The sequence below is a fragment of the Protopterus annectens genome, chromosome 8.part1, assembly GCF_019279795.1.
Source record: "Protopterus annectens isolate FY-2018-M chromosome 8.part1, PAN1.0, whole genome shotgun sequence".
Taxonomy (NCBI): Eukaryota; Metazoa; Chordata; order Ceratodontiformes; family Protopteridae; genus Protopterus; species Protopterus annectens.
The window spans coordinates 71,673,333-71,699,203 of NC_056742.1; the positions used below are offsets into that span (position 1 = coordinate 71,673,333).

Below are 25,871 nucleotides of genomic sequence, written 5' to 3' on the forward strand. Positions count from 1 at the left end.
AGGGGTCTGAATACTGTGCAGCAGGCTGGGGAGAGAAGTGCCACTGGGAGATTTGCAGAGGAAAATTCTACATTGCTGGTAGAAAGGGCCAGCTTGGATATGGAAGGACGAATGACAGGAGGGAATGGAAGAGCAAATAATTGATAGGAGGAAACGTGCACATAACAAAATGGGTTGCAATGAAATGTTTGCTCTGCAGGTTAAGGCTATCCATGTATGGGAAAGGGTGTATGGCCAGGACTTGCAGGGTATACACTTACCTGACACTAAAACTGTGGAGGGGGAGTTGTCCATTTTAGAAAAGTACAGTTGATGTTGGTTATAGGGTGACAAGTTACAAAATGCAAAAAAAAAAAAAACAACAGACAGGCACCCAGTCTTTTTTATTTATTTTTTTTAATTGCTCTTTAGTTAAACAGGTAAGTGAACTGATCCAAGGACCCATTTCAGTCTCGATCTGTGCCAAAAAGGCAAAGACAATCATATATAGGTTGGAATACAATATGCCAGTAATAGAAATACATGCAAATAGTGATAAAACAAAATGACAGCAAAAATCCAACCAAATACCAAAAATTAAATTCTTTGAGAAGTTAACATAAATACCAGGAACATTAATAATAAGAAACATATAGAAAACATGAAAAAGTCTCGCAGACAAGGACACTGAAGAAAGAACGATTTTAAAAATCAAAATTATATGAATGTTTCCAAACTAGAAGACAAACAAAATTTCTTTTAACAAAGAAAATTATAAATGTTACTGAGTTTTCTACATTGATGCATACAAAATTCTACAGAATAAAAACACATAGCGGGCAATACCGCCTCCCCCTGAATGGGAAAGTTACAGGCTTACAGAGTACAAACTGTCTAAGTCTGGTATTTGTGGGTGGACATAATAAAAGTGTATGCTGTAACCAACGTTAATGTTGCCAAGTGGCTTTTGCACTTTAGAATTAAGAAAGGTTTTGGGGTATAGGTGGGGGGGCACTGGAGTAGAAGATGCAAGTCTTAGATGAGAAAGCCTTAATCTGTGAGCTCATTACATTCCTAAAAAACACATACTCAGTTTCTCTCTCTATAATCTGCAACAATCCTAAACCTTCTGGTCTTTGTTGCAACTGCTCCTTTGTAAATGTTCCTTTCCAGTCTTCCCATTCTTTTCTAAACTCTTCTGATTGATTTTTATAGATATAATGCATTGTACGTGTTCTACTGATTATCCTTTTCATATCAGGTTTTGTTCTACACTAAACACCCAACCAAAACTGGTCTTTCACTTAGCACTCCTCTATCCCTTCTCTTTGCCTATACTCTGTTACCAGTCTGTGGCAGGGAAAGCAGTCTCTAACGTGCAGTTCAAACTTCTGCTTAGTCTCATCCCATTCTATTACATTTATCTCACTAGTTATCTGCTTCCAATACATTGGCTTCTTTGTTACTTTTCTCCCAGAAATTCCAGCCCTCTCTTGCCTATTTTCCATACTCTTATTTGTAGTCATGCTTGCTTGTAAAAGCTTCTTCCTCCTTTCCCATGTTGGTTTAGTCTTTAGAATACTGTTTCCTTATAAATATAACATTATCTATGGTTGTTGTTATTTTCCTTAAAACATCCAAAATACTACGCTCTCTTCATTCATTGAGATCCCCCCCACCCCAAGTTTCAGCATCTCTCCACTTTAATTTCCCAACTCCTGTTTGAGGTATAGGAGCCATTATTGTGTAGCTCTAAAGTATCTGTTAAAATCAGGTAGTATTACACCACCTTGTTCTATGGGGACATTCAACTCATCCCAATTGACTCTTGCCTTCTTCCCCTCCCAGATAAATTCCTTCAACGCTTTACTAATTATCTTCCACGTCTTCCTCTCTGGTTGATAAAAATATACCTAATCTGTTTATAAAACTAAAGGAAATAAAATCATCTTCACTATTTGTATCTTACTATCTACAATCACGAGCTTCTAAATTCTGTTTATCTTTTATTTAGTCTTTTCAAAGACAGCCTTAGCTGTCATAATAGAACTTTTTAATCCATATGCCTAAATACTTCATCATATCATGCACCCATAAATATGGATATTGTGGAACCAATTCATGTGTGGGTACATAGTTTTACTGTTACAGCCTTGCATTATCTTAATTTATTTTATATCCCCCAAAGACTTGAAACAGTCTCAAAATGTTCCCCAACACTCTCCTTTTCTGAATTTATTACGAACAAAATAATATCATCTGCAAATAAAGCTAAGCTTTCAATTACCACACCAGTTATATCCTTGAACGTCTTTGCTAATGGTTCTAAATATAAAGCAAATAACAATGGGGGAAGAGGATATCCTTGCTTGATTCCTTTGTTCTAAAACAGCATGTTGGAGAGAAACTCTTGCCTCAGATCCTGCTTATGTTCTGTTTATTAACCCTATTATTTTAACAAAGAATGCACATACTCCCTTTCCCCTAATAATAAAATTCTGGCTGACTGTCAAATTCTTTCTCTGCATCAAGACTCGCAAACAATAGTGGCATTTTCTTATAGTCTGCTTTCTTGTGGATCTTCACTGTTCTATTAATATTGCAAAATGCTTGCCTTGCTTCCTCAAAACTACATCGATCCATACCAATCATTTTTAAAACACCTTTGCCATTTTCTGCTCAACATTGAAACTGGTCTATTATAAAGGTGGGTCTGTGGGGTCTTTACCCTCTTTGGTGATACAGCCACCACAGCATTCTTCCAGGATGGTGGGGCTGCCCTCCTTTTAAAATATTAACCAAAAGTTTTCAGATCTTTATCACTTAGGAATACTACCTGTACCCGAAGACTTATTTATTCAACATTTGTTTACTGGGAAAGTCTGACTTGGAACAAAGCCAATTTTCAGTGGAGGCCCGGGGAGAAATGCTGATCGATTATGTATCATCATTTTTATCTTATCCCTTCCCGTCTTAACTATTAATGTATAAGCCTCATCTTTTTTCTAACCTTAGCATAGTTAAGTCTTTCATAAATTGTTCCATTTTTGCCTTTTTGTGGTTTCCCATTCCTCTGCTTTCACAAATTTTCATAGAATTTTCAAAATCTCTAATAGGTCCCTAGGATCTCTGGCTATTTTGACAGGTTGCATAAGTTTGGCAATAACCCTTTTAACTTTCTGTTGTCCATGTCGTTGTGTGTTGGAGTTATCTAAAATACTTGCTTAACAGGAACCATTCTAAATTCATGCATATTATCCAAATACTCCCTTATTTCCCCTTAGCACTCAATTCTCCCTTACTTGTTGATATTCCCCTTATTCTGCAATACTTTAACCTTTCTCATCCCCTCTAAATAATTCTTATCTCTTTCTCAAATCTCTTTCTATCTTATTTTTACCATATTTTACACTCTTTTAATTTTGTCCCAATTTCTAGGTATCTCTTCTGAAGAAGTTTCTGTCTTCCTTCCCTAATAACTCTTGAATTATTTCCACTATCTATTCCTTAATTTATTTTCTTTTCTTTTTAACACATAAGTAGGAAAGCACCAGTGTCTTACTTTTGGTTCATTAACCTGCATCTTTATCTAAAGTTTTTACTGGTACTTGGTCAGAAATAGTTATTGGATATGTTGCAAAGTTAAAGTATCTTGGAGAATAATATGGCAATTTTGTTAGAGTTCCTGTTAGTAAATCCACTTCTTCCATTCCAAATCTTCTTGTGCATTTCTTCAGAAATGTATCCTCTTTTATTACAATTTCACTTCTAGGTCCCCCTGATACATCCTTGCTATTGCAAATTAGGTTCCAGTGCCTATCGATAAATACCATTCCCCACTGAAAACTTATCATTTTTCTCAAAATGTTCTACAGGTTCATAATAGTAGCTTTGGGTACAATCTAAATACATGACTGTTTAATCCTCTTTCCTAGCCAATAACCCATAATTACTACAAGCTGACCGCTGTTATATTTCTTTTACTCTTCTATCACTATTGGAGCCTTAACCCCGCTGAACACCTATTCTATTATCCTTTCTTTGCCAAATTTACATGCTCATTTCTATCCAAATGTGTTTCATGTAGCATTGCTACTTACATCCCAGACTTCTTATTACAAGTGCTCTTTACTGCTTGTCTATACCTGAAATGCCATTTACTTTCCAAGACAAAATTGATAAAGCAGTCATTTTGATAAAAATAAATACTGCCTTAAATATTCTGCATGACAGCTCTTTTGAATATATGTTTCCAGCTTGTAACTTAAATGCACACACTAAAGCTCATAAGGCTGACCTTGTATGCAAGTTGGTACTTCTCACCTCTGAAGCAGTGTCACATTTTCCAGAATTTTCACTTCAATAAAAAAACACTCAAGAAACAACAGCAAAAAACTTTTTTTCAACTCCAACCAATTTAACTCGCATCAAACACACAAACATACAGTATATACACTTTACAAAAATGGAAGTTACCCCTTCATATAAGGGAAGTTGCACCAAATAGCACAGAAACAAATTTTTCCTGATCCTCGCTCCATTTCCATCCCCAACTATGACAAAAAAAACAACTTGTATACTCTCAGTTAACCATTTTAAGCCTTAAGAAAAAGTACATTGGTAAGCTTAAATGAGTAAACTAAATTATGCACATTTATATTTAATATCAAAATACTAAGGCTGCTCAGAATGCAGATTCTTGTAAAAGTATTTACTTTCATCAGTCCAAAACGTCATTTATTTTCACTGAACTGCGGGCTAATTCTCCTTTAGGTACTAATTATGTTTCTTATACAAATGCCTCACAGAACATTGTTATGTCATTTCTTTATTAATACCTTGAACCTGTAGGCTCACCATCTCCAAATGCATTTGTAGATGGAGGATAACAGCCAATAGCTTTACTAATGCAAGAAACAACTCTTTTCAAATGCTAGAAACTATCATTTTTTTATGATTTACGTTTTCTAACCTCTCTGCTTAGACAAAAAAAAAATCTGCAGCATAAACCAATGACATCAGTCTGGTCTGTATTTTCACGTTTATAAAAATAGGGGAAATTACTATAGTTTAATACATGTATAATATGATCAATACATTTTGACAACCACAAGCAGCCCAAGATCACAATATTATATTGCTTACATTCGGCATTTACCTTGATACAGTATAAAACTCATACTTATTAGTCAGGAAAAGTAGTTTCATACCTTGCTATCACTAATATAAGCAAGACTCTCCCCTGCTTACTATACAGAAATACTAGAACAAAAACTTTTTCTACAGTTACGTCTTCATCCCTTCACTGTCCTGCTGAAGATCAATGACAAAATGGGAATTATGCTTTAGAGTCCTCCCAATTTCAAACAATCAACAAACGTCTAGTCTTGTTTAGCCACTTATTACAGAGGAACAGTTCTCAGGTCTAAGCTGTATCTAATGGACATTACACTTTACAGTTCTTACATTTGCTTCCTAATTTTGCATTATTTCTGGTCTTCCTCATCATCTCAACCACTGAAAACTGGCCTCCAGTCCAAGTCCAATGTACTCATGATTTTTATAGTCAGGTCCTGGGGCCTTTTTCCTGCCGCTTAATCATTGTACTTTGGGAGAATGGAAAAAATTTCACTGGCAAGCTCTTTCTATGAGCTTTGCTGTTGTCAGAAGGATGAGAAGCAGTACAAAATGTTGGCTACCTATCTGCTGAACCGTTCCAGGCAATGCTGGCTTATGTGTGATGACATTCACCTCCCACAGGCTTCTGACGGCAAATTGCACTTTTGATTTTGGATTCTCTTATTATTATATGTTTCCTTTCTAATTCCTTAGTTCCAGTAATCTGAAGAAGTTTTGGTTCAGGAGTGAAGGCACTTATTTTAATACTGGGTGGATCTTTCAATTAGTTAACTCTGGCCCCATAAAATGGGCACTCTTATTTTACTGTTTTTATTCTCCACAATAACTTCAGATAGATTCATTATATAGATGGAGGACAACAGATGCCCTGTAAAAGCAGGCACTCCTGAGTCATTGTTTATGTTGACTCCAACATGCACGTAGTTCTCATGAACCAGCAAAATAAATGGGTTTTCAATGGTTAAAAAATTGTATATAAAAAAAAAACTTAAAACGGGAAACTTTTTTCATGTTTATAATAGCACTGTGAATTAGGCTTTTTCATTAACAAGGAGATGGACATAAACAACAGCTTAACCAGTCTGCGACTCATTCTAATTAGGGACTTGGTCTCCCCTCCAATCAGCTGTCTCGACTATTACCAATCCATGACACTTATTCTAATTAAGGACTTGACCCCCCCTTTAACCAGAAGCCCAAATATAAGCCAATCAGGAACCACAGACTTGACCCCATTAGCTGTTTTCCACCATACCCCCTTGTTTCGGGTTACTCACACAACTAGAATTGTAATTTTTTTTTTTTTTCAGGAAGAAACATTGTATTTGATGAAGTCTGGCAGACAGAAGTGCTCATTACTTTGAACAAACCAGATGACTTAAAGCTCAAAGAAGGATTGCTTTGTGTTTTTATTGCTTTGATTTTGAGAATGTGTACATTCTACGCTGGTTAGCTGTCTGTAAGCAAAATACCAATAGGAATACAACAGTAGATTTCTTTGAACAGAGGCTTTTCCTATGTTTTTACTAAGGATGAGAAACAGATTCCCTTTCAGCTTGCTTGCTTACGCTTGGCTCAGTTATTTTTTTTTTTTTTTTAAATTTCATCTTTATCCTGTTCCCCATCCAAAAATGTCCTTATCTCCCAAGAAAAATATACTGAAGACAGATGGATATAGCAACTTGAATCTCACATCTGCTTCTCAACATCCCCTAACTGCAGAAATAAATTCCCTTCTCTTTTGCCTGGTGTACAGCAAAGAATCATTTTGCACAAACACTCTGGTGTCCCTAATTTTTAACAATTTTCTCATCTGCCACAATTTCGTCAGGAGTAGCTTTCTTCTGGTATGAATGCATCATTATAAGTATTGGCTTCTTTTTCATGGCCAGTCATGCAGCATGCACATAGTGTGCCCTTTCAGTTAAGAAATGCTGCTGTGGAATACTAGTCCAGTTGCCTATTTGTATGTTTATGAAATCAATGCTACTTATTCCTTCCATTTTCTCTTGTATAGCAGAAATTCTCAGGTTTTCTCTGCATGCTCTGTTTTCTAACTATATTTTCTGAAACAGTGCTTGAAAAGCCTCATATTCAGCAAGTCTTTCGTTCTTTTCAACCTCTCGTTTCTGCAGTTTATCAGCTTATCTAACAGCTACTTCAAGCTTCCTCTAGTCTTCCAATTTTTTTTTTTTATTTAACTTTATGAATTCTTCCAGTCTCACTTATTTTTTAACATCTCTGAATGCATTTAATTATTTTTCCTCTACATTACTGGAAGGCATCTACTATACCAATACTCAATAAATGTACAAAATGGAGCGACCAGTGTTGACCAAAACCACTAGTACAAAACACACACTGTCAGCAGTCAGGAAATCTCGAAAAGGTTTTCTTGTGTAGTTGAACACAATGGCAGCAACCAAAGAATTCAGCAATAAAATCCACTTTAATAGTAAAACTGGAAAACCACCGGATTGAGCGTTTTCATCCATTAACCGGGGATTTCATCAGAATCAACACTCATTTCATTTGAACCTAATGAAATAAATGTTGCTCTTATCGCTGGCAGGCTTCACTGAACCACAATAGTATCCTCGCTAAACGCACTTACGAACAGTCTGATTTCTCAGAGTCTCTCTGATTTTGCCTTGCATGTTTCTCTGTCCCTTCTAAGCTGTTTTATTTCCTAATGAATACCTCATTTGGCTGAATGTTCTAGGTTTGAACGCACGTCTTTTTATTTTATTTTAACTTTTAGGTTACTGGCCGGGTTACAATGGGAGACGCAATTCGCTACAGCACTGAGGTTTGATCTCAAATGCAATACTGAGTTTTAAAAGTCAGTATTGTATTAAAGTGAGATCCAGCTCTGCTGATCATGCCTCTCACAGTACTCTGCACCCAGGGCAATTGCTCATGTAGCCCTGCCCTAGCTACACTACTGATACAATCACATACTCAAAGAGGAAGACAAAAACTGTCAGGAAGATTAGAAAGAATGGAGACAAGTCAACAGATGTCTAATCTTTGCATTTTTATCCATGTTATTATACTGCAGCATTCCCAGCTTTGTTGATATCAGGCCTTTGATCCCTCTATCTAAAAGCCCACTATTCCATTCAGTTATTTCTTTATGTATAACCTCTAAAGCAGGATGGATCACAAATTTATGACAGAAGACCAGAACAATAATATCAACATGAAATTTGTAACACAGGACATGCATGTGTTCTCACATGCATCACCCCACATACATGTCTGCCAGCATAATTTAAATATACTAATTCAACTTGCTGGTAAAACTATTACCTGGGGCAGTAAAGGGGAAATAGAACACAAGAACCTTCATCTTGATGAGTGAGAGCAGGCTGTCAGCTGATCTATTTTAATTGTAATTGCTGGTCCCCAGGTCCTAGGAATGCTAAAGAAACCTGGATCACCAGCAGAAAAGGGTGAAAGCCCTGTACTGTGCCAACAGGCCAGTTTTACTCCTTTTGCTTTAAATACCCACAGATCTCCACTCCTTATCTGTCTCCCTTAATACCGCAGGCTTACTTTTACTTCTTCAGATGAGCAAAAAGGTTCAAACAATAAATGAGAGCATGTTAAACTATAAAACATGGGTATCTGAAATGGTACATATTTGGAGATAAGATGCAGTAAATCACAGACCCATTGCCTCAGTAGTGATGGTTATTAATGGAAGAAGCAAATTAAATGAAACACAGTGTCCTCTTTTTTTTTTTACCTGTTTAGTTCTCTCTCTCAGAGCTTTGTCCTCATAATGTGGGTGATTGGTTACAGTTCTCCCAGTACATAACTTGACTCCAGCGAGCAGTTGCATGCTGCCAGCAAAAACAGCATTTTTGGGAGTGCTTGACCTAAAAATGCAGTACATATTTAGCATCTTAATACATTCTACTCCAACTATGACTTTAAAGTGTAGTAAACTAACATATCCTCCAAACAACAGAGTATGCAAAATAAAACCTGAAATTAAATGACAAAAGGATTTACAATTTCCTAGTCCTCCTCCTCACCCATCCGCTGCTATCAGGAACTAAGATTCCATTTTCAAACTGCATCAAAGTTAACTAATCCACATGCAGCACTGATGCTGTTGTCAGAACGGCTCTACTTTGGCACTATTTTTGATGTGCCTAAGGACTATTTTTGATCTTCCCATTACTGATTACATTACCCTGGTCTATTTTGTATATGTTCTTGTTAACTTCTGTATGATGGTAATAACCCTTATGGCCAACATGAGCAACAGAAAAAGCAACACAGACAAGATGCGACACATCAGTAATTGCTACTTTTCATAAATCTTTTTGGCTACTGTGAGGCAGCTACTTTGCATGCTAGCATCTAGTGACAACTTTTTAGCTTCTGACACTTATATAACATCGATCAGTTTATCCTGACAATATAATATACTATACTATGCTAACTGGAACCCACTGCCCTAGCTACTCCCAAGCCAACTCATCTTCTCGGCTACTGTGCCTTCATTTAACTGAATGTCCAACAGGTGAGCAGACATCCGGCATAATGGGAGCAAATGCATTGAGGTGTGTATAATGACTCAAATTATTTGACTGTATTTCTTCATGGAGGCAAAATATCACACCTGTGTCTTTTCACAGATGAACAAGACTACAACATAGCATGAAAGTTTAATTTATACTACATAAATGTTGCTAACTGTCTTAATATGGGCAGTGTTACTACTACAATGATAAATATATTATTCTAACATTTAAACCCACCTCTCTTACACATGATAATCTACCAGAAGAACATCTCAAAATGGCAGTGTAAACCATTGCATACCTACTATCTGAACTTACACGCTGTTCTCTTCAAGAAGCTACAGTCCCTAAACTCTGGAAACAATCCTAAATCACCCAGTTATGTAAAGTTGGCAAATCTCCTGGACTAGGAAACTACAGACTTACTGACATCTTGTTTTCGCTATCCAAAATACATAAAATGTGCTCACCCACAGTTTATCAACTACAAAAAGTGAAAAAGTAACATTTTGCAGCACAGCATGGATTTAGACCAGGTCATAGCACAAAAGAGGTTTTCTGGTTCACTTTTGGATGGAGGGCCTACTGTGTGGAGTCTGTATGTTGTCCCTGTGCCAGCATGGGTTTTCTCTAGGTATTCAGGTTTCCTATCACTTACTAAAGACATGCAGCAGATGGACAGGTGAAGCAAACTGTCCCCAAGTGTGCATGTAGCGTGTATGTGATACAGACGATCTAGCAATCTGCTTCCATTTCCCATTTCCTTAGTGGTGGCTGTTTGTGTGGTCACTTTAGGAGTCAGATGCAACTCTAAGCACATCCCATGCTATTACTTAGACTCAAAGAACTATACTTCATCAACAATATAATTAACTGATTTAAAAAGGAAACATGTTTTCATCGACTGCTGCTTGTCTGACTGACAACAGTGTGAGGAGACTATCACTGAAAAACGCTTTCAGCAAATATGTTGAATTGCTCTTCCTCCATTGTTGTGCAACCATTGAGTTGGTCTATATACATTAGAGTGGGGGGTGGGGGTCTCTCCTTCTGCAAAAGAAACTTTAGCTTGTACTTGCTGAAAGTGGCTTTCAGTGATTTGTCACTATTTTCTCCAGACAAACAGCCTTTGATAAATAGTAATGAATCCTTTAAAAGTTACCTCAACCACCAAACACAGTGTGCATATACTGGGAAAATAAGCTGTCAGCTCCTCAGCAAATAACAGTAGAGGTGCATATGATTCAATATCAGGACCTCTTTTCTTTAATATAGTCATAAATAAAATGCACACAGAGTCGCACCCAAAAAATCTAAAAACTGGTTTTATTAATATGAACTTCTCCTAAATCTAAATAAAATTAAACTGATAATACATTCACCACCAACTCAGTAAATCAACTACTCTGACTTAAAACTATCAGTCAATAATTCTAGAGATGAACTACTACAACATATAAAACTACTTACAATCAGTACATACAACATGCAGTTTATAAAAAAATGAACAAACTTGGACTACTTTATAAAGTCAAACCTTATATACATGAAAGACTACAGTACAGGTCTATCTACTCCCTAGTCTTCTGTAAGCATCATCAATTTTCATTAAACTACAGTTTTCTCAGCTACTGAAATTGGAGCCATCTTACAATAATATTGTGAAATTTCAACTACATTGACCAAACACATTACAGTTTTGCACTTCAGTCCCTTAACTGGTTGGACTTATCTAAGTCTTCACTCACCTTTCACACACCTTAAGACACTAACATCCCATAGGAAGGGCTAATAGAGACAAATGACTAGTGCCAAAATCATGGCTTAAAACTCATTGCCATGAAATGCATAATAATACCATTTGGGAAGTCAGCCACCTTAAGATAGTACCCCATCGATAACACACCTCTAAGAGTAGAACCACGGGTCAGTGATTTGGGTATGCATGTAGACAGTAACCTCGCTTTCAACCAACACATGTCTAGGGTAGTAAGGAAATCATTCTGTGCTGCTCAATTTATAAGTAAGGCATGGAATCTAGGTTTAAGGAAGTCATTTTTCCACTGTATTTGGCCCTCCTCAAGCCCAACATTGAGTACAACGACCCTTCGGCAAGCACCTGACAAGGCACAAGCAACAACTGTAATGTTCACAGAGGTTTCTCACAAAAAGAATACAAAGTGTAAACATGCCCTGTGCAGATTGCCTCAAAGCACTACCTCTACACACTCTCCTACAGACTGTCGAGAGGCAAATGATGCCCAGCATACAAAGCAACCTTGGAATCCCAGTCTGGTGGACCTTTTGCATATCTGCAAAATGAACAGCATCAGAATTACTTGATCTAGGATTTAAACTTTGCTTGTAACATAAATAGGACAGTCTGGAGGGACATGTATGTGTCTGGAATAGGCTTCCCAGCCACGTAAAGCAAAGCATTTCCCTAACACTATTCAAGGGAAAACTGGACTAGTGGTTAGGAAATCAGAACTACACATCTGGTCTAGAATATATGCCTCTAATCATCACAGGCAGTCTGTAAATCTTGCCCTAGCATACATATACCCTCCTTATTAGTCAAATAAACTTGCAAGAAACATTTGGGATGTTTGGCTAAGCTTATAAAGGCCCTAGTGGTTGTTAGCCTAGTATAGACCTATGAAGCTAATGACTGCCCACAACATCATCTGTACCCCAGAAAAATGCCCTGCAAAAAGGTAATTAATAAAATGGTACACATCCCTCAGAATACTGCGCCCACTTAATCAGTACTTAGTATTCATTCAAAAAATCTAAAAAATCATAATGGTGACACTCTATACTCTGCATGTGTTGCTAAACTGTGGAAATTGTTCCTAACAGATGTCAGAAATGTCTCATCCCATCTACGACTTAAAATCTCAGTGATAATATACTGATCAACAAAATGGTTCCATCCTTGTGCCAACTCCGTTATAAGCCTCATTCTTATGAAGCCAAACCAAACAATTATAAAAGTCCTCACAAGTTTACTATAATAATCTCCTGGTTACAGCTCTCAAATGAATTTTAACTGTTCATTAAAATATGCAAATGCCTTACTTGCTGTCCGTTTACTATAATTAAAATGCATATACTGTGAAATAATAATTAACACTGACATTCTACAGGATGTTCAAAATGTCATCAATAAAATCAAAAAATTGCAACTACAAACAATGTTTTCTGCAGGAGGACAAACTCCCCTCTGCACCCACCACTCCCCTACTACTAAAATATTCCAAAAATCACACAATTCTGATTCTGAAATTGCACAATACCTGAGAAAGGGCATATTTCCCAACCCTGGTATTACAGTGATCTTTCTCAACTGTCTATCAACTTTTCTGATGAACAAATTAAATAAACAGGAAAACTGTCGACTAAACCCCTTTCCAACTAGTGTCATGCCTCATGCCTAGATACACGCACATCTATACATTTATGTTATGTTTTCTTTTGTTAACTTTCATTGGTGGTTAAAGTGGCAGAATTGTATTATAGTTGAACTGCAACAGTTCAACTGTAATATACTTTTAGAAGCTATCCTTTTTCTCCACAGTTATGCGACTATGGAGTTAGTATATAAAGTAAATTTCCAGGAGTCTGGGGAGAGAGCTATGTTTTTTAACACACATTAGTAAGATGGAGCGGGGGTGAACCCTAACCCTGACCCTAACCCCATCCCTAATCCTTACCTTAAAAAAACCTTCCTGTAACACTACCACTACACAAGACATTTCAGACATAAAACACATTGTCACACACACACTAACAAACATACATACATCAAATGTATTGCCTAATTTAACCCTTACCTCACCCAACACTCGCACAAGCATTCGTACAACCTATCCCCCTTACCTAGCCTTTACCCTAACCCAAACACAGTCATGTGTGCTCATACACAAACACATACACGCACACCACTGAAAACTCACATTCACCTCCAAAGTCCTGTACATTTGACAAAAGTCACATGACAGTAATTAAACATGTAGGTCAAAAGTTGAAAATGGGAACAAAGGAAAGTGATGAAAAAGAGGTAAGCAAGGAAAGGTTAGAATATAAGGTGAAAACCTACGGAATGACCAGGATGGTAGTTGGGAAGGTGGGGTAAAGTATTTTTGTGGGTCATGTGTCCAATTTTATACATGTGTGTGCATATATGTTTATAAGCCTGACAAGGTAATTGAGGGAAGGAAATAAGAGGAAGGCCACAGGGTTAGAGTAGTTAACAGGGGAACACAAAAAAAACATAGCAGACTGACAAGATTGACAGGGGAGCTGCTGATACAATGAAGGAGGGTCAGCACAATGGAGAAGGAGACATCATACAAACATCGGAAAGACATTAGAGTTTGGGAGGACTGGACAACAGCCAGGGTCAGGAATAGATACAAAAGGCAGGGTAATACAAGGATATGGAATAGGATGGGGTCGTGCAGCTGTCATCCTTGCCAGCCATGACCTGATGAAGGCCAATTTGCTACCCTGAGTTCCATCACCACAAGGAAATGGCTCAGATGGTGAAAATAGTGTAGGGCAGGGACATGACTCAATGATCTGCTGGTGGAGATTCTTTACATGGCCGAGCCCCAACTCATAGTGTAGGGCTGGCTGCTGTGTTACCTGCAGCTGATTTCTATGGTGTGGAGGTGACAGAGGCAGATGTTCTGGGTGGTAGTGCCATACATAGGGTGCCGACAGCCTTCATACAAGTTTTGTACCAAGTGAGAAAGAAAAGTCAGTGAATTCTCCCAGGTTTTGGTGCTGGGACCTCTACTGCTTTGCATCTACTTTTCTAAAGAAAAAGCCAATACCAACGGGCTCTGACTGATAAGTTTTCAGATGACCACAAACTACGGGCAGCCATAGATAACAACAAATTAGGAGCAGCCAATGAATCCCCAAATGACTTAGCCATCAGGAAAGTCTGTCCCAAACACATAACTGGTGCCAGAATCATGGACTGAAACTAAATGTCCAAAATGTTTTACTGTATCATTTAGGAAGTTATCTATCCTGCGAAACCACCACATTGACAATATGCCCATAAGAGTTGACCCAGTTTTTCAGGATTTGTAACTTAATATGGGCAGTGACCTAACTTTCGACCAGGATGTGTCCACAGTCATAAGAAAGTTCTTCTATACTGCGTAGCTTATATACAAATGGACTGAATCTAGATCTATAAATGTCATTATCTTCTTTTTCTTAGTCCTCATTAGGCCAGTCAATGAGAATAACACTCCCCTTTGGCATGTATCTGTCCAGACACATGGAACAATTGAAACACCCATAGAGTTACCTTAGAAAAAGGATACAAGGCCTAAACAATATGTCCTACATGGACTGCAAGTCCTGTCACTATACTCTGTATCCTCCAGACTGCTAAGAGGTGACCTGTGTCTGGCATTCAAGGCATCTTCCAACTCAGTATTGATGGACCTACTGCACATCAGCAAGTCAAATGGAATCAGCTATACTTGGACTAGGGATCTAAATTTCTACTGCAACATCAACAGAACAGACTGGGGGTGCAGGTATATATCTTGCAGAGGATACCACCACTCAGGTACAGACTCCCCATCCATGTAAAACAAAGCTCATCCCTGTCCACATTCAAGTGCAACTTGGATCTATGGATGGGTAATAGAAAATTTATCCCAGGACTGCCCCCTGTACTACTAATGAACAGAGGCAGCTTCTAAATGCTTTATTTCACATCTTTGTTCCCTGAAGTTATCCACAGAATGATCCTAGTTATTCTCAGAAGAGGTAATATACAATTGTTGACCATGGGATGGGCAAGCCCAATCTAACACCAAATGGGACAGGTAAATTTAAGCACCAATAGGGAACTTGACTAAGTTTAAAATGGCTTGCAAGGGCAACTCGCTTAGCACTTACCTATGGACCTGTACTTGCAATTACTTCTTACCTTGTAACTGCTAGAGTAAATGGATGCATCTTAACAGAACTGATCATTTTCATATCATCCTTTTGCCTATCCCACCCATTTATTCTCTAGTAACATCATCCAGTTTAAGATCTTTGCATGTTCATACTGTATGTATCATCTCTTTGTGTGTATGCAATGAAAGCTCTCATAACATGAAACGAATGTTCCATGTAATTTCCTGTTATTCTATGTATGTGTTGTTTGGAGCTTATCTCCCCGGGCCTCCACTGAAAATGGACCTGTGTCCAGTCGGACTTTCCCGGTTAACAAATGTAAAATAAAATAAAATAAATAAATAAAAATGTTCCTGAAGTATGTTACAGTCCTCTTCTCTTTCCATGAAACTCCCCTTACTGTGGTGATCACTTATCAGGAACTTCCATTCAACATCCTCATAGTCAGCATGCTTGCTTAACATAGTAAACACCCCCATACAATGCTGCACCCCTTCCATCTCTCTTCAATCACTCCAAACTTCTACATATACTACTTCCCAAGAAATTTTAAAAGGAATTTTGACACATCTTCATTTCAAAACATATATATTCTATTTTGTGCTCTTTTTCCTGCCCAAAAGATGGCATATCACATCGGCACAACATGTACAGGAACTCCACTCCAGCCCTTCTAAGTGGAGCTTCAGTAAAATGTTGGTAACTGTAATCCCATGAATGAGGGTGGGTCAGTGCTGCTTGCAATAATGTTTCAAGGGAGTGTGATAGCGCTGAATGAAGGGATCCTGATTGGCTTGTCCCCCCTGAGGTGTTCCCACAGTGGAGCTAGAAGTGTGTCGGCAATGACCACGGGAGTGCCCCTCCCAGGGGGAGAGGTAGCCATAGACCGTATGGACAGTGAAGCTGCCTCTAGAACAGTGTGTGCCATCTGCATAAGCCTGGTGCATGACTATGCAAACCTTGTGTTAGCCCAATGGGAAAATAATTTTGTCTATAACCCTGTAGTTGTTTAAAGAGAGAATGTTATGTTCTACTGGCACATTGTTGATATTTTTATGGTACGAAAGGGTGATGTTCCTAGTCTATTAAAATATGTAGAATTTCTAAAAAACACTACTGATTTTTTTGAAGTTTAAGTTAAAATTCTTGTCAACTGACATTAGTTTTTTAGATATTGTAATTTAAAAAAAGGACAAGAATTATCTACATGTTTAAGAAAGATGTGCAGGCGAGCAGATTTTTACACAGAAGTATGCACCCTAAATGTGTCTACTGAGAGATTGTTAAAAGTCAGATTTAAGAGTAAGTAGGCCGACTACTGATTCAGAGATATGTAAACAGCAAGTTCAGAGAAGGAAGGATGAATTGTTGGTTAGACAACATGACACACCTTTTGGATGAGATGTATGGAGACATCTATAATGAACATGAATGGCAGGCGTTGCTGTATTTTGCTAACTGCCAGCAAAGGTCAGTAATATCTAACAATATTGCTGTAAGCATATATGACTTTAAATAAATATCGTTTGTTATATTACCAAATATAATATTAGAAAGCAGGAGATACCAAGATTATTCAGAGTAACTGCAGGATTTTGCAAGCACTGCCACGGCTGAGTAAATTTATAGATGGGAAGCCACATTTTGCATATAGGAAATTGCAGAATCTCAAACAGAAATGATGTTAATAAAGAAATGCATCAAAGATAAAGTAAAACGATAGGTATGGCACCATATTATGATTGCATTTTTTGTAAATATTTGTTGATCAGTATTGACTTTGTTCATCCTATTACTCAGAAAAAATATGAATTTAGTTGTTTTGCGACATGTAACACTATAAACAGTCTATCAAGCTGTGTGGCATGTCCCTCCTTCTATATTGGTAAATCTAATAGAAAGTTGAAAGTACATATTTTAGAACATCTTTCTGAGATATGAAGGGGTGTACTTACTAATTCTTTATCTAAACATGCTAATGACGATGGTGAGGAACATAAATTTAAATTTAGAGTAGTTCAAAAATTAATGTTGAACAGAGGAGGTGACATTATTAATAAGACAGACGTAGCTGAATATAAATGGATCGAAAGGCTTCACACAGATAAACACCCAGGACTAAATGCACTGGCAAGTATTAAACCTATTCTTAAGCTTTAACAGATGAAATTATAAGTTTTTTTGTTTTGCAGTGTACAGTAGCACTAACAAAATTTTATGTATTGGACAATTAATTTTATGCATAGAATAAATGAATATGCATTTAATTTTATTTTTGAATTGGTTTAGAAGTTATCATACGTTGTATAGTTCTAATTGTAAGTATATATATATATATATATATATATATATATATATATATATATATATATATATAAAATTTTTATATATGTATAATTATGTATTTTTAAGTGAGTACCACTTTATTATAGCTAGGTTTTAGTGACTGGTTGAATTATTCATGTGATTTGTATAAAATAGATGGCTGCATATGGATTGATTATATACACTGATGATGGGTTCGCCCCAAAAGCTTTGTGTTTTATATCATCATCAGCCCCCTTTTTTCTACATGGGGTCGGGGTATCGTGGTAACTGTCACCAACTCTCATGATTCAGTGCCACACTCCTGCCTTCAACACTCATGCCTGACTGTCACAGATCTTCTTTCACACAATCCATCCACCTCTTTGCTGGACATCCTCATTTCCTCTTACATTCTTCCTGTCTGTCCCAAATCTTCCTCACCAGATTGTCTTCTGCTTTTCTACACACGTGCCCAAACCACCGTAATCTGTTCTCTTTGATCTTTTCTGCAATTGAAGCTACTGTGTGTTTTATATGATTTTAAATAAATATCTGGTGGTTGAGATCCAGCATTTGGTCGTTCTTTTTGCCATTCCTTCTATACCATGACAAGATGTGTACACCTGTTGGTTACACATATGGATCAGCATGTGGCTGGCAGGACTAACAATGCCAGCTGACAACTGTCTCAGCACCGTTTCCAGTTCCTCTTCGACGGCCACATCCTTATGCGCTAAAATAACATAACCATTCCAACAGAGTCATAATGTGGCAGCGGTAAGTATATTAGCCATGCCTGCTGTTCATCAGAACTGTCATGATAGCACATTCTTTTTCTGGCATAATGGAGGCCTCATATCCTCTATAAAATTTCAGGTAATCCCTGTGCATGTGAAATGCTGTTGTGAACTCTATACAGCAGGAGAGTAACCAGGTCTGACCATGTTCATTGTCCCATGTCAGTCTAAACTTCAGTAGAATGACATTAAACACTGACCTCAAAATGTAAGTGGGGGGGGGGGGGGGGGGGCAATGACACAGGTAAACTCTGATGCACAATCTTGGACCATGCAAACAAAAACCACTAATTTTTGCATGTGAGAAGCCCCACCCTGCACTCCCCACATTACCTGCTACTTAAATATTCTAACTTCACAATTGCACAACACTGAAAAAAACAGCATAGTCCTCAGTCACAGTACTTTATCAATCTCACACAGCTTTCAACCAACTGCTTTCATGACCAAAGTATGGTGACAAAACAGATGCTAACTTTAACTTCAGATGACTGACACTGGGGATCCCATATATAAGATTGCGTCATTAAAAGGCAGAAAACTCAAAACAGAATGCCTCAGAGTGAATCACAAAAATGAAGGTCACACATATATATATATATATATGATTACATTATGAAAGGCAAAAAAAAAAACCTCAAAAGAGAGAATCACAAAACATTGAATGATTCATACGAGTGTAAATCACAAAGCACTGAATACTCCTCTTCCACTAGAAAAGCCATATTATCAGTAAACCCCAGCTAGAAAACCAAGATAAAGTGTCATCTTAATAATGAAACTGTTAGGGAAAGGGTTTTTGTTAAAGTAATGTGTAGGATTATGGTAACGGTTAGCACACATGAATAAGGTGCACTAACCCTAAGCCCACCCCTGTCCCCAAATCTAACTCTATATGTTACATTACTAAAACCCCTTCCCTAACAGAGAAACTACACAAGATGAAAGGACAGAACCCAGGCAACACAAAATATACATAACAATGAGTCTATCTCCTTACATAAACCTTACTCTAACCTTAATCTGCAAGCACTTGCATAATCACACCAACTGCTATAACACAGTCGTGATATCTTTACAACATCCACTTTTTCATTCAAACATTAATTTTCCTGCACAATCCTGTTTACCTACACTATATATAATTAAACTCAACTATATGTGAGTCATACAAATAAGCATTTACTCATTTGTGAATTCTCTTTTCTAACAAAAACTTTTCCATCAAATGTGTACTCTACCTTGGGTTGCGCACGCGAGCGTGTGTGAGTGTGAGTGTGTGTGTGTGTGTGTGTGTGTGTGTGTGTGTGTGTGTGTGTGTGTGTACACATGCGCGCATGCACACACATTATATATATATTTGTTTATGATCTTTTTTAAAGGTTCAAGGCTGCTTCACACATGAAATATAAAAAGATTATTTATACTATTATTATCATGTTACCTGCTTTTCCCTTTTTTTATAGCCATTGCTTCATAAGCAGAAAATAAGTTCTATTCAATGAAACATCTTAACAAATTTTATTTTATGAAAATAATGTTTGTTTTACAAGATACTTCCTATGACCTATTTAGCTTCATTGTATTGTTTGAACTGGGGTTATCTGTGCTTCCCATTTCTTCTAGTGTAGTGAAAGTGAAGTGAAGACAAAGTTTAAAAGCATGCTTTCATTTTAATGGCAGCCTAGTGCTGTGTTGAGTTACAGACATTTAACCTCTTCTTCCACGGTAATAGATTATAGTGTTTTTGCAAGGAAAAAGGCGACTATCTGTGTGAAATGTGGACTGAATACAATTAAAATGTGCATTACTGTTTTGCTGCAGTTCGTGATACTGTATGGTTTCCCACTTTATAAAAATAGCGCATGAAGATACATAATCTCCTTTACAGGGCCATTTATCTTGTCAAGTATTAAAATATGTACTGCTAAACAATGTTTCTTCTGTCCTTATAGGTGACAGCATTATATACTCAATGGCCACTAAAATGGTACAAGTTCTTCTTGTTTGAAAATTTGCATTTGTTTAATTTCCTCTTTGTTCTGCAAGTAATGCACAATTACAATACTGACCTACTGCAATGCATGTGCAACAGATTTAAAAAAAAAAACATCTGTTTTGTTGCCCTCATTACTTCCGACTTTTTGCACACAAGATGACTTGCATTCATGAATAATGTCCAGTGGCTGGTGCCATGTACTGCCACTGATTTATAACATTATGGTTACTGCTTGACAGCTAAAGTCTCCAGAGTGCAATACAGGGATTGTTACATATACTTATAAATAAAATATTGATGCTGACTATACCCAGCAATGAATTAGCTCTGACGTCATACTGCATACTTTGTCTATGTTGCCTGTTACTGAGGCACAAAGCCCTGTTTACAATTTCATGTTTGAGAAATGGAAATCAATTATCAAGGATATTTTCAAACAGAAGGAACTATTTTAGTCAATGAATATTACTTCTGGGAAGGAAATAGAAATACTGTTATATTTTAAGTACTTGGCATTTGTACTCTTATCAGTAATAACAGTGCAGATCTGTTATGGACAGAATTACTAGATTTTCTCAACTGAAGCAAACCCCATAGTATTCTGTTCATTCCCACTCTGTCAGAGCTCTCGCACACTGAAAGCAGACCTGTCTGCCATTTGCAAGGAAAAAGGCAACTATCTGTGTGAAATGTGGACTGAATACAATTAAAATGTACATTACTGTTTTGCTGCAGTTCGTGATACTGTATGGTTCTTAACATGTGGCCTGTTGCTACAGATAAAAGTTAAATTAGGAACATTTCTCTAAGTATATTTGGAAGGATGAATGGCAGTTTTAGAAACCCCACTAACCACAATGCAGATGCATGCAGTGATGACATGTGGACTGGCCCTTAACTGACAATACTTGCCTATAATTAGAACTATAATAAGAGATATTAAAGGACTTGATTTAGAAATGTCAGCCCAAGAAATAAGAACAATGGCCTGTACTAAATAAGGAAATGCATACTGACCAGGATGACTGGGAAGCTGCAGGAGACTGGATGAGGAAAATAATTAGGAGTAGTTGGCAAATGTAATGGTGGGAGGAAAGATTCTACACTGCCTGAGTCAAAAAGACTAGTCCTTATGTAATAAAGGAAAGATAAGTGAAAATGTTGTTGGCAATCAGATTATTAAGAAATCTTGGAAGTGCTGCTGATCAGTCCACGGCGTGACAGTCAAGCTCTGGACAATGGAAGTAGACTCAAAGTAGACTCTAAGGAAAGGGATATTATTTTACAGTCTCTACTAGCTTCATACAAATGACAAGTGCAATTGTGTAGTAATGGCAAAATAAAAATGAGTGTCAATGAACCAATCACTGTAAGAATATGGAATGGCATTTACTGAAACCTGCAAAAGGAAACACAGTTATGAGTGGCAAACTGAATCAAAGTCTACTTCAATACAGTATAAGTAGGCACAAAAAAGCTTCCTGTAACAAGATATATTTCACACATTTCCAAGAAGCAAGAATCATCAGCAATGCGTACTTTGCAAGAAGCTTTTCAACTAGTAACTTAACACTCATAAGCAAAATACACTGAACTGTAGCTAGGTCGGCTAACACATTTCAGGTATTTCCTAAATGATATGTCCCCCCAACACACCTCAGCAGTCAAAAAACACAAACACAGTCTAGGCAAAAAGCATGTTACTATATTACTACATAAAAACTCTTCGCACTTCCTGAAACAACTTTCAGATTTTAGAACTGCATCAAAGAGCTCCTTCCTCCAGTTCCAAACACACACGCACAAAGCGAGGAAATTATTTAAGCAGCAGCAATTTAAACCAGGCTGCTTAAATACCAAAAGGTACTGCTTGCAGCTGCAATGATGGACTGGCACTTGCACCAAACAATTGTACATCTGATTTGCAGGGATCAACTGGTACCTTTGCTATAGTGCCAATTGTGCCACCTAATAGTTTGTATCCAAGGTAGCTGCCACCTTTGTCCACCCTAGCTATGTTTTTGACATAGATAACACCTCACAAAGATATCATGAAATAAGCTGGTGCCATAAGGGGTGTAATATGGGCTACCAAGTGGTAACAGCCATACAATACTCTAGATTGCAACATATATCATTTGAAAGAGCATAGTTTAATTTACAAACTTCATGCAGGCATTCTGTTAATAAGGTACCATGTTGAGAGGCCACTGTCACGACAGTTGGAACCATAGAGGAAAGTTGTTCTGCTGACCTTGCCAGAAGTCTTGACAAGTCAAAACCAAAAACCAAACCACAGTAAGTGAAACCAAATCAGTAAATATAAAAAAAATGTAGTGACACACAAATGCACCACCAACACTTGATTTATTGCAGAAGACCGCACCAGGCCACACAATGAATACAAACTCAAATACCACACTAGATAGAGAATGAGTGCTTTCATCCCAGTAAAAAAGGACTTCTTCAGAATAAATAGCTCAGTTAAAAACAAATATTTAAATCCTTCAATAAATCACACGACACATTTTATTCAATAATACTCTCTCTCGTATAATAAAATTTTAATGTGACCTGCCCCACTTATAAATAATGTGGAAGCAATTAGTTAAAGAGCTAAAACATCCTAAAAACATTTTTCAGCTTAAGACTGGAAACTGATTTCATATCTTTTAACCCCAGGAAATTCCCTGCATTGAGGTAAAATTGTCATTACAGTTCCCTCTTTTCCAAAATCAACCCCCAAGGACCACCTCTTGGATTACTGTCCTTTTCCAAAACAAAAACGTGGATTTTATTATCTTGATGAGTGGAAATGTGGCTATGTACAGCATTTATACCCTTTTGTTTACTATGTCATAACAATGTTTATATATACGCTCTTTTATAATCCTTTCAGTTTTACCTATGAAAAGCACAGCTCATCGGAAGCACTGTGCAAGATAAATAACCTCTTTATTGTTGCAATTAAAAAAATCCCTTAGCCTTCATAGGGATATTTTCAACCATTGCACTGTCTGTTACCAGAATATTGTTACATTGACTGCAGCTCCCACATTTATATGTACCATATTTTTTATTAATTGTTGTAACCTGCCAAGTTATTTCCTCTTTCAAAAAAAGTTTTGAGACACTTCCCTCTTTTGTACACCATACAGGGTTTTAACCCAAACGTTTTAAGCAGCTCAGAGTTGTTTCTGTACAATGCCCAGCTCATATCAATAATATTAGCAATCATAGCAATGTCAAAGCAAAAAGCAGTAACAAAAGCTCTAGAAAAATGAACCGTATTGGACATATTACAGTCTGGTATACCAGTTACAGCATCACCAATATTCTTTGTCCACTGGCACACCGGAGGTTAAATGTTTGAATAACAGTGGCACCAACAGAATTACTGTCACAAAGATTATTATTCATCGGTAGTGCGGGTCACTTTAAAAAATTGTCTTACACAAGACAGAATTTTACTGGATAAAATGTTTCAGGTGATTTATTGAAGGATTTAACTGTTTGTATTTAACTGGTTTATTCTGCAGACGTCCCTGTTTTATTAGGGTGAAAGTGCTTATTCTGTATCTATTGTGGAGTTTGAATTTGTATTCATTGTGTGGACTGGTGGGGGCTTTTGCAATAAATCAAGTGGTAGTGCAGTTGTGTGCTGTTACTTTTTTTTATATTTACTGATTTGGATTTACTTGCGGTGGTTTGGTTTTTGGTTTTGACTTGTCATCATGGCTTCTAGCAAGGTCAGCGGGACGTACATAACCACTCACAATTTTAATTTGAATGGACTTAATTTTATTGGGAATCTCACCACTTTGCTTCAACAATTTACTCATCAACTTTATTCTATGGCGGCAACATTTAGGGCAGCGGCCTGTTAATGCTGTGGTTTTACTGTGAATAACAATACTATGGGTAGTGATGATATTCCGGATGACAATGCTCCCCTATGCTTCTTTCACATGTAGCTTCTGGTTCAGGTCTGCAGACCAGAGGTAATTTTGCTGATCCAATTTCTATGAAGAGTCTAAGGGACATCTGTGACTGGTTTAAAAAAGGGTGCGTGTGTGTCCCACTGTGAGCCTCAACAGTTGATTTGATCAACATGGTTGCGAGTTAATGGAACATTTGGTTCACCACAAGCAACTCATGATGGACCAGTTTTCTAATGAAATTTCAATTCTGGACAAATCCATTACTCAGGATTTATGTGTTAATTATGGTGATCAATGTAAGAAAACTTTTTTTAAAAGTAGACAAAGAATGTGACAAGGCTAAGGCTAAGAAAATTAAGAAATCTGAGAGAGACCATTTAGAATATTCTGACAGCAAAGTGTACCCTAGCCCGTCACAACAGTTCATGTCCATCAACTGTTGTTATGAAGGTGAGAATGATGATGATATAATGGCAGGGAGAACAATATCCATGAATCTGATGAGACTGTAACCCCTTTGAATCCCCACCCCATTAAGATGGTCCAATCAACTCAAAAATCAGGCAACCATCCCCCGAAGTCCAAGGAGGGGATGAGACAGCAGCAAGGTTCATAGGTGTGTACTAGGCTAATGGCCCTGGAGCTTTTACAAGCCTAGCCCATAAGTGCCCTGGCATTGTGCCGCCTGACGTCAGTTCCCATTGCCTCTATCAAGTAGAGCCACTGGAGTGATCCCCGGGGTGAACTTTCTACTTCCCATCCACTCATCAAGATTTCTCTTGAAGAGGCCCAGTGAGGTGCTCTGCTTGACATGTATGGGAAGTCTATTCCAGAGCATGGGGAGTCTCTGGGTTATGAACCTGTCCCTCCAGCATGTTCTGTTGATTGTGGTAATGAGGGTGAGGTCTCTGCAGCAATTTACTTTGAGTGGTAAAAGAGGGAAAGCCAATCACTCTCAACAGGACAAGGTGGTAAATGCCTCCCTAGAAGTTGGTTTAGTTGATGGGGCAATCCCTTGTCGTGTTATTACCAACCACTTGGGGGAGTTTAAACTTTACAATTATAGCTCTTGGTCAAGTCAGCAAGAACTCGCCAGTTTGATAAAGGACTTACATTCATGCCCATCTACAGGGCTTTAGTAACTAATGTACTTTCAGATGTTACATTGTTTGTCAGGAAACTGAACTTAAGTATCATTTTTTCAATTTAATGACCAACAAAGTCAATTTAATGG

General features: G+C 37.4%; 1 protein-coding gene across 3 annotated transcripts in view; it reads right to left on the reverse strand.

Annotated features, from left to right (window-relative positions):
- DPY19L3 (dpy-19 like C-mannosyltransferase 3) overlaps positions 1 to 25,871 on the reverse strand; it is a 1,004,768-nt gene that overhangs the window by 63,715 nt on the left and 915,182 nt on the right. For all 3 annotated transcript variants that reach the window (XM_044081679.1, XM_044081680.1, XR_006366062.1), the window contains exon 17: positions 8,870 to 9,002. In XM_044081679.1, the coding sequence (XP_043937614.1) occupies positions 8,870 to 9,002 (133 nt within the window). The remainder of the gene's footprint in view (positions 1 to 8,869; positions 9,003 to 25,871) is intronic.